At 34.7% G+C, this 10,505-nt stretch overlaps 1 protein-coding gene and 1 pseudogene across 1 annotated transcript in view; one reads left to right on the forward strand and one right to left on the reverse strand.

The window, feature by feature from the left end:
• Positions 1-10,505, reverse strand: part of MSH4 (mutS homolog 4) — an 86,398-nt gene that overhangs the window by 11,008 nt on the left and 64,885 nt on the right. The window contains exons 14-17 of the mRNA XM_029948461.1: positions 9,419-9,543; positions 7,328-7,528; positions 4,066-4,184; positions 2,623-2,751 (exon numbers count right to left, since the gene is read on the reverse strand). Coding sequence (XP_029804321.1) covers positions 2,623-2,751; positions 4,066-4,184; positions 7,328-7,528; positions 9,419-9,543 — 574 coding nt within the window. The remainder of the gene's footprint in view (positions 1-2,622; positions 2,752-4,065; positions 4,185-7,327; positions 7,529-9,418; positions 9,544-10,505) is intronic.
• LOC115299134 lies at positions 689-1,584 on the forward strand (annotated as a pseudogene).

Raw genomic sequence — 10,505 nt, forward strand, 5'->3', positions numbered from 1 at the left:
ACTACTTCCCATCATTCCCAGTCCATGCATGTACTATAATAAAACAAAAGTCTTTGAGTAAAATAAAATAAAAATAAATAAATCTAATCAGATTAGGGAGTCAATTCCAGAAACTCAGAACCAATTCAGAAAACCTGTCCTTAAAAATTCTGTTCTTCTAGAACCACTCTCAATACCAAAATCTGTAACAGTCAGGGTTCTCCCAAAAAACAGAATAGGGTATGTGTTTGTGTGTGTGTGTGTGTGTGTGTGTGTGTGTGTGTGTGTGTGTTTGTATAGAGGGAGGCATGGAAGGAGGACTCTGATTGATTGATTTACTCTTAGGAATTGGCTCATATGATTATGGAAACTGCAATCAGCAAGCTGGGGACCCAGGAAAGCTGATGGTGTAGTTCCAGTCTGAATCTAAAAGCCTGAAAACGAGGACAGCAAATGGTGTAGTTACAGTCCAAATGCTGGCGGGCTCAAGATCCAGAAAGAGCCCTTCAATTCTAGTCCAGAGGCAGGAAAAAATTATTCTAGATTAAAGAGGTAACCCTCAGACGTCTGCAGAAGTGCTTGTCTGGGGATCAGAATGAAACGCAAGGCTCTTCCACTCTCTCTTTGGCCTACATCGTCATCCTTCGGGGGAACCCTGGCCCTGCAGGAGCTGGACTCCTGCAAGTGGCACCCGAACAGGGACCTGAAGATGGCAGGCGAAAAAGCCGAGAAGCCAGCTTCGAAGGAGAAGAAACCCAAAGCCAAGAAGGCTGTTGCTGGTGGCAAGGTCAAGAAGGGTAACCCTAAGGCTAAAACGCCAAAGAAGGGGAAGCCCCACTGCAGCCGAAACCCAGTCCTAGTGAGAGGAATTGGCAGGTACCCCTGATCGGCTATGTATTCAAGGAAGGCCATGTACAAGAGAAAGTATTCAGCAGCTAAATCGAGGACTGAAAAGAAAAAGAAGGAGAAGGTTCTTGCTACAGTCACAAAACCAGTCGGTGGTGACAAGAATCGTGGTACCCGAGTGGTTAAACTCCGCAAGATGCCCAGGTATTACCCTACCCAAGACGTGCCTCGGAAGCTGTTGAGCCACGGCAAAAAACCATTCAGTCAGCACGTGAGGAAACTGGGAGCCAGCATCACGCCTGGGACCATCCTGACCATCCTCACTGGGCGCCACAGGGGCGAGACGGTGGTTTTTCTGAAGCAACTCAGCAGTGGTTTGCTACTTGTGACTGGACCTCTGTCCCTCAATCGCGTTCCTCTGCGTAGGACACACCAGAAATTTGTGATTGCCACTTCCACCAAAATTGAAATCAGCACTGTGAAAATCCCCAAACGCCTCACGGATGCATACTTTAAGAAGAAGAAGCTGCGTAAACCCAGACACCAGGAAGGGGAGATCTTTGATACGGAGAAGGAAAAATACGAGATCACAGAACAGCGCAAGGTGGATCAGAAAGCTGTGGACTCACAAATTCTGCCAAAAATCAAAGCTGTCCCTCAGCTTCAGGGCTACCTCCGCTCTGTGTTTGCTCTCACGAATGGGCTTTGCCCTCACAAACTGGTGTTCTGAGTGTCTTATAAAGAACCGGATTAAATAACGGCCAAAAAAAAAAAAAAAAAAAAAAAGGTAACCCTCTCACTCCCAGGAGGATCAGCCTTTTTGTTCTATTCAGGTCTTCAACTGGACCCCACTCAAAACTGATTGGATGGAGCAGCCCACACTAGGAAGGGCAATCTGCTTTACTCATCCACCAGTTCAAATATAAATCTCATCAAGAACCCTCACAGATACACCCAAAATACTGTTTAACCAAATGTCCAGTACTCTGTAGCCCAGTCAGGTTGACATATAAAATTAACCATCAGAGATACTAATTAGCTTTTAATCCTAACAAGTAACACATGTATCTTATTTATATGAGAAATTCTGATCGACCAACATTGATTCAGTATTACAAAGACTAATGTTCTCTATTAACATTACCTCTGATTTATCATATACCTTTCAAGTATACAATAGGATTTTTCTCATTCTACATAATAAACCATTATGGAGTCTCATTTAAGGTAAAGAACATCATTATAGGGATATCTCAAGGAACTGTAAATATGGGAAAGTTTTTTCATACACATATATATTTTGATATTTTACATATTAGCTCAATAACAGAGCAAAAATCATAGTCTGTTTTACTTACTTGATTTGTGAAAACCTGTTTTCTTTAAAGGAATGAAATTTTAGTTGGGTAAGTAAAATAAATTTTCCATAAAGTGACCTCAGATACCTAGCGTTTCATTTCATGTTATGACATCAGAATCACTGTTATTATACACAGAGACAATTACTGAAATGCTTTCATGTTTTTCTATTTAATTTGATTATATACAAGTGATTAGTTTTGATATTATTTGTATTTCTTGATTTCCTCCTTTCTACACCATGATTATCATACTAGCTGTTCCTGCTTTTATCAGAAGTGAAATAAAAATATAAATGCTATGGTAAGATTTTATCACCTAGAATTGTTTAAAGGGCTTTCTGTAGGTACCTGTAAAATCCAATCATGATAAATATATAAAGGATACCTCAAAAAAGTACTAAGAATTAATATGCTTAAAAGAGACAGAGAAGAATACCTTTAAGCTCAGCAGATATTCACAAATAGCATAACAAATGCCAATCCCTTCTTCTGTATTAGTACCTCTGCCAAGTTCATCAATTAATATGAGTGATTTGTTATTAGCATTATGTAGAATGTATGCTATCTGAAAAATATAATTTTAATGTTATTCATTGTAACCAAGCAGCTGTCACTACCATTTTAAAAAATGAGAAAATATCCAGGCTCTATTAATTCATCTGAAACATATTTTTACATAGGTATCTTGGTAGGCAGAAACTAACATATTGCATTTCTTCTAAAAATCCCATGACTGATAATTTCAATGGAATAACTGATATGCACAAAAACAGACACATGCATTTGTGCTGAGACAACACAGAGTAAATAACCATTATCTAAAATATTGATGTTTTAGATAGAGTGAAATAAAACTAAGCAATGAATTAAGTATCTAAATAAAGCACAAAGACAGTCATTTTCTTCTCTCAATTGTCATAACATACTCAAAACTATTTCTGAAATTTAACATCTCTTTAGATAGTAAAGAGAAAAATTAAAGAGAAAACTATGCAAGCCCATTGATTCCTATTTAAACAAACAAATTTAAATCCATACTCAACAAAGACTAATTTCGACAGAAATGCTACTTCTAACTTGAAGAATATTAACCTCTTTCTCAAAAAATAGAATTCCACCCACATTATGGCCTGACACAAAAGTAAATTTCATGGCCATTTTACCTTTCTATAGGGCTGAGTTTCTTGAGAGCTTGGACCATTTAAAAATACACCTCAAGCACCTAGTATATTGCTATATTCTCCCATAGATACTCAATACATACTAAATAACTATGTAAAAGTCATACACAATGGCATAAATAATAACCATTCTCCCCCCTATCTACAAAAAGTTATCCAACTCTATAGTGATCCATTAATTCCTACTTACTAAAGATAGCCCAAAAGCTATACTGAATTCCTTTAGCCCTTCAAGTCTACTCCACATCTGTTCATATCAGAAAAAGATGAGGACACATACATTTTTACAGAAAGTGAAAATTATAAAGGGGCACAAAGATGATGATTTTTAAAAGCATCCAAGCATCTTTTATTTTCAAACCTAACAGTAATGATAGGTACTAGGCAAAATGGTGTTGAACAGGTCATTGTTTTCTGAAAAGTCTTTTATATATTCCATGTAAAAACATGAAAGCATGTTTTTTGTCCAATAATATTAGTTTTTTTTCTCTAAAACTGTATATTCCAGTAAAACTTCTTCCATTTCCACATAAGATAGACAAGAAAGTAGGAAGCTGTCTTTGACTGCCCTCTGGCTCTTAGAGAGGAGTATAAGCACATCTGCATGTTTTAGTATAAGGATACTTTCTTACATGAAAATCGGTCATTAGTGGAGGAATTTAACATGGATTTAAAATAAGAAAAGTTTAGTTAGGTACCTCTTTCATTTCCTTCATGAATGTTGATGAATTTGTTTCAATATCATCATCAGTACTGATTCTTGTAAAAATCTGTTCAGCAATTCTAAAGGAAGCATATTCTGCTGGAACATATGATCCTGTGAAATACAAGGTCAAAGTAAATTGAAATGCTTTAAAATATAAGTACTAATATTTTGCACTTTTCACCAACTCATTACTTACTAGCTGGTTTAAGGATTACATAGTAGAAAGATCACTGGATGTAGAGTTAGACTACATGGTCCCAGCTCTGTCATTTCCTTTATATCCTTGGGCAGCAATTAGACTCTCCCAGTCTCATCGTTCTCATATATAAATGGAAATACTTGCCCTAACTATTGTACAATATCATTTGGAAGTTCAAATAATATAGCATAAATTCAAGTACATTAGAAATATTATAAACATGGAGCACCTGGGTGGCTCAGTCAGTTAAGCCTCTGATTCTTGATTTCAGCTTGGGTCATGATCTCACCATTCTTCTGTTTGAGTGCTATGTTGGATTCTGTGCTGAAAGTGTAGCCTATTTGGAATTCTCTCTCACTTCCTCACTCTCTTTCCCTTACCCTTACTCTCTCTCTCAAAATACATATAAATAAACTTTAAAATATATTGACTTTAAAAAAGAAATATAAGCTTCATAAAAATTTTAATAGATGAAAAAAATTCAAAATATGAAAATTTGAAGGAAATGCTTATGAAGCCTAAATTACAGAAAGAGGTATTAGGAAATATCTGTTATTAGAAATGTATAAAAAATACCCAGAATTATAATGAAAGCAAAACATTTAATCTCTTTTAAAAAGTGAATTTTCATCCATGAGACTATTTCTGCCTGAGAAGTTATCATGCTAACTAATCTAAAATATTCACCCTTTGAAAGCAAATCAATCTGATTAATATACTTATCTCTGTACAGAATGGGGGTAAAAAGGCATTCCTAACTCATAAGAGGATGGCAATATACAATGGGGAAAGTATCAAGCATATAAAACAAAATGGTGAAATAATGGGAGTGAAGAAACAAAACCCTGATTGTTCCAGGATTTAAAACCAAGATAAGGATGAAGAATAGGGTCATTCTCTAAGGAAAAAAGACTAGCAGGAAAACAAAGCATAAGTCAGGATAACAACACTAAAAATAAAAAGTAACAATAATAACAATAGTGATTATAATGATCACACCTGGAAAGTAGACCTCTTAAATACAGCTTACTCATAGGATTTCTGGAAGGATCAATTAGAAAAATAAATGTGAAAGTCCCAAGTGGAGGATACACTATATATGGTATACGTTTGTATTTTCTCCTTTGTTCATTTGTATTTATCTTCACGTTCTCTACACTTTTTTAAATCTAAATTTTTACAGAAGCCCTCTGCTGATATTTTGCTTCTGGTCTGGCTCTTGTCTAACCACAGATTAGCCAGAGTGATCTATCGAAAAGTCAAATCCAATCATGCCAATCTCTTGCTTAAATTTCAAAAGCTCCCTTTAGATTTGTGGATAAAGTTCAATCTCCTCAGTTAAGTACCTAAGCCCCTTCATGATCTGGCTTCTGCCCATGACTCTGGCTTTGTATTCTGCCACTCCTCACAGCTACTCTTTGCTCTACAAAGGAATTACAAAACCTCTAGATATCTTGTACTTCCTTCGACCATACTGTTTTTGGAACATCTTCTTACTCTGCCTAGAAAGTCTCCTTCTTTCTCATACCCTTACCTTACATCCATTGTATTTTATATACATTACTGCACTTAATCATTACAATAATTCTTATAATTAGGTACTATTATAATTTTCACTTACAGACAGGAAAACTAAGGAAGTTAAGTAATTTGCCTAAGATCACACAGCTAGTAACCAAACAAGCTAGGTCTAGCTCCAAAGCCTATGTTCTTAATCTCCATGTTGTTCAAGTCCTACTATTTCCTTTACAATCAGATTATGTGAGATATTATATATACTTCTAGGAACTTTAGAGGTTTAAAATGAGTGACAAGAGAAGTAGAATGATTTTCTTCTAATATTTGAGAGGTTATTATCAAAAGAGACTAGGTTATTCTATGATGCATAGAAGAATTAGGACTAATGAGTAGAAGTCAAATTTCAATTTTATAGTATAATGAATACTCTATAATTAGAGATGTCCAACAATTGCATAGCCTGTTCTTTTGAAAGGACAGAGCTCCTCATAACTATTTAAATGCAAGTAAGATTATTATGTCACATATGAATCAGAAGATTAACTAAGATGTCCTTTTCAGTCCAATGAAAACCATAAACCTTATAAAATACTTAGTTTTTATTTGCTTATATCTGATTTTCTTTCCCAATAATAAGAGTAAAATTGAACCGTATCACCAATATTATTATTGCTGTAGTCCCCTTACAATTCATTACATTAGGCCAGGGTTTCTCAACCACCACACTACGAACATCTTGGGCTAGATAATTTTTCTTAGGTTTGTTGAGGGTTGGAAGGAAGGCAGAAAGAGGAATGTTTTGTGCATTGTAGGATGTTCAGCAACATCCCTGTACTCCATACTCCTCTCAGCTGTGAAGACCAAGAATGTATCCAGATCACCAAATTTGTGTGAGTGGTGAGATGGGAAGGGGAGGCAAAATCATCCCTGGTTGAGAACCATTGTATTAGGGCAAATCATCTCATTTCTAATTCATAGAGTTCTCTAGGAAACCTAGTTTTCAGAGCTAAGTTGTGCTTCTACAACAAGAAATACACGACAACGTTGGGCTAATGACAGCCATTTATACGTATGTGTGCACACATAATGTGTTAATGTATCAGCTGCTGTGCCCAAGTTACTGGTAGCCCATAATTAAGTAAAAAATGTTTCTCTTCCCAGTGTTATAATTGGGTAAAATTCTTACATGGGCTTTTAAAGGCAGCAGCTTATCCTACTTCACTTTTTCACAACAAAGTTCGGTTTTCAATCAGAAATAATGATTTGATTCAGTTTAGTAATAATTGATACAATGTTAATAGTTATAGTAAGGTAGTTTTGACTTCTGTTACATCCAACAAAATTTTTAGTACAGTACAATCCAAACTGGATGGAGCTTAGTCAATAGCAAATAACAAAAGTTACAGTCTACATAATAGACACAGTTTTAGGTAAGAAAACCTACTCCAAAATGTCCTTGGGTTAATTAAAATACCAGGCATTAAACATTTTAAATGGGGAGCAGAATTGGTAAGTATAAAGGAAAGCCATAACTTACCAATCTGGGCCATAATCTGACAAAGAGCAATCTGTTTTAAATATGTGGATTTCCCACTCATATTAGGTCCAGTTATGATCAAAAAATTACTTCCTTCTGTAATAAAGGTATTGTTGGCAATAGGTTTTTCCACAGATATTTTTTCAAGAATGGGATGCCATCCCTGTTTGATTGCTAAAGTATCAGTAAATTCTGGCCGAACTAAAAAAAAAAAAAAGAAAAAAAAAGAAAAAGAATTATAAGATTAATATATTTAATGACCTGTGGTGTTATACATGTGATTTTACTAGGGTCAATTTGGAACAATAACACTAAGGTATTATCTTATCCTAATCCCTACATAAATCCCTCTAGATTATAATAGACACATTCTAATCACCATCAAAACTTTTACTCACTTCAGGGAACCTAGGATTTAGTTCCTTATTATTGTCCTGGGCTCCAAAACAGGTCATAACATTTTCAAATTTGTATAGATTAAAGAGAGTCAACTAGCCATTGATAATACTTTTAAATAACAATTAATTCCAATGCCTCAAAATTTCACATTTACTTAATTCCCACCTTAAGCATTATTTCAAATTTGGCATATTTAGCTTTTCAAGTGGGGTATGAATATAGAGTAAAACCAAAAGTAAAAGTAATTTTATGTCCAAACCCTTATAGAAAATTTTCCTAAAAAGAATATGCAGATGATAGGCAAAACAAACACAAAATGTACTGTTAATTTATAGAAACAAATAATGATGAGGTCTCCATGAATACCTTCCAAGGTAAAGGGAGGAAATAAAAGGGTGTGAGGACAAGCAAATACTAAAATCCTACGTGCCTCTAGAAGAAACACATGGATAAACTCAAAAGCATTATTTATAAAAGGACGTTGGTTAGAAAATAATCTTTAAACTATTTTAAAAGCATTTTTAACACCCTAAGTCATAGGTTTGAAGTTTCAGAATGATCCCTCTCAAATTAAAATGGGGCAATATAAAATATCTTAATAGTTAAGAAAACCACTATTAAAATAGTTGATCACTAAGGTAAGATTTTGACTCCAAAGGCGATCTAAAAAGTTGGAAAACTATGACTTATAAAATACCAATTAGGGTGCCTGAGTGGTTCAGTTGGTTTAAGACACCAACTCTTGATTTCACATCAGGTTATGATCTTATCTTTAGTGGGATGAAGCCCACATCAGGCTCCATGCTGACAGCATGGAGTCTGCTTGGGATTCTCTCTCTGCCCCTGCACTGCACTGGTGCACACATGCATAGTCTCTCTTTCTCTCTCTCAAAATAAATAAATACCGTAAAAAAGAGAGAGAGAAAAAAAATTGAAAAAGTTAACATTTCCATAAGAAATATAAAAATATGAAAGAAAAACCTTTGTAAGATATTTATTTCCCATCAAAAAGTTAGTGGCATAGTACTTGAGAAATGTTACTGGTGACTCTAACTAGAAATTTCAAAGTAATTAATGATACTATGTCCACAATGATTCAACCTTAATTATCATATCCAGTTTGCATACTGGAATATGGTTACTCTGATAAGCTAGATAAGAAATTTGAAGGTGTTAATTTGAAGTCTTCATTTACTATTAGAAAATCACTTAACGTTTATATCAAAGGCTTGTATACAGACTTGGGGTATAAAAACATGACGTAACTCCTGATCTTGAGATGCTGACATTTAAGGAGCTAGTTCAGAAATGTTAACTTGGGAGATTCCTTTTCCTTGTCTATTAGTCACACTGGTTCTAATGAGTCTTCAGATTTGCACTTTATCAATTTGTATTATTGTCATTTCTACCAAGAAGGCAACTCTTCAATCTTTCCTATTTGGGTAACCTTTAAAGTTTCTTACAGTATTTTTTTTTCATTTGTCAATTTCTCAGTAAACAGTTTTCAAACTTTTAAAATTAATTTTAAGGGTAATTTTACTTTTTTTATTTTGAGTCTTAGTCTAAGACCATAGGCAAGAGACTACATTTCAGGTAAAAAAATGTAAAACATTCATAATTATTATAAAAAATTGCTTGAATGGCATACAAATTTCAGTATGCAACATATTTATCCCAAAGAAAGTAACCTACCATAGTCAGAAAGAGTGCAGGCATGAGCAAATGACAGTAGCATATCCAGCATTGACACGGTGTCAGATAGTTTATATAAGCAATGAACATGTTCATAAATCTCACTAAGCAATTTGCACACTATCCTAAAAGAATATGTTTGGAAAGTTAAGTAATGCTTTTAAAAAGGGATATACAATATAACTGTAAAACAATATTAAATTCATTGCTAAGGTAAAATAACATTCACAGTTCAGTAGTACACTACAGGTAAAGTCTACTGTTCTTTCTCATTTTAGAAAGTAAGAAATTGAAGTTCCTTGAGTTCACAGCACTTAGTAGCAAGAATGCATCTTCTGTGGGCACTGGGTGGCTCAAGTCTAGAAGAGTCAACTATGAGAGTAGTTCTGACTCTTGATTTCAGTTCAGATCATGATCTCACTGTTTGTGAGACTGAGCCCCATGTCAGGCTCTGTGCAGAGCCTGCTTGGGATTCTCTCTCCTTGTCTGTCCCTCTCCCACCTGTGTTCATTCTCGGTCTCTCAAAATTAAACGTTTTAAAGATGTTTAAAAAAGGATGAGCCTTCTGGTGGGTTAACACTATGTTTTTGAAATTACTGCTGTTATTAAATGTGAATAAAATGAATTTTCATTAATAAAAGTATTTTTATAGTCAAACAAGCCCCTATTATACTGTTACAACAGATCCCACCTAATAACTCTGTTTTTGCAAAAGTGAAATTCAACACAAAAGTTACATATTTTCCTCTCACTCTTTCCACCCCCCCAACATACACAAACCCTAACAACATAATTATTTAAACTTTTATGTGGCAAAGTTATTATACTGTGATATAATATAAAAGGTTTTCCTTGGAGGGCCTAGATGGCTCAGTTGGTAGAACATGTGACTCTTGGTCTCAGGGTTGTGAATTCATGCCTGTTGGGTGTAGAGATTACTTAAAAATAAAATTTTTTTTCCCTTAGAAGAATAAATATGCTCCCCAAACTTCTATATCCTATAATCTCTGTGGTTTATGCCCTGAAATTGTTTTGAAAGTCTAATATATGTCTTTATCATTTCAGCTCACCAACTATGAATGATCAA

The sequence above is a fragment of the Suricata suricatta genome, chromosome 8 (assembly GCF_006229205.1).
Source record: "Suricata suricatta isolate VVHF042 chromosome 8, meerkat_22Aug2017_6uvM2_HiC, whole genome shotgun sequence".
NCBI classification, from domain to species: Eukaryota; Metazoa; Chordata; class Mammalia; order Carnivora; family Herpestidae; genus Suricata; species Suricata suricatta.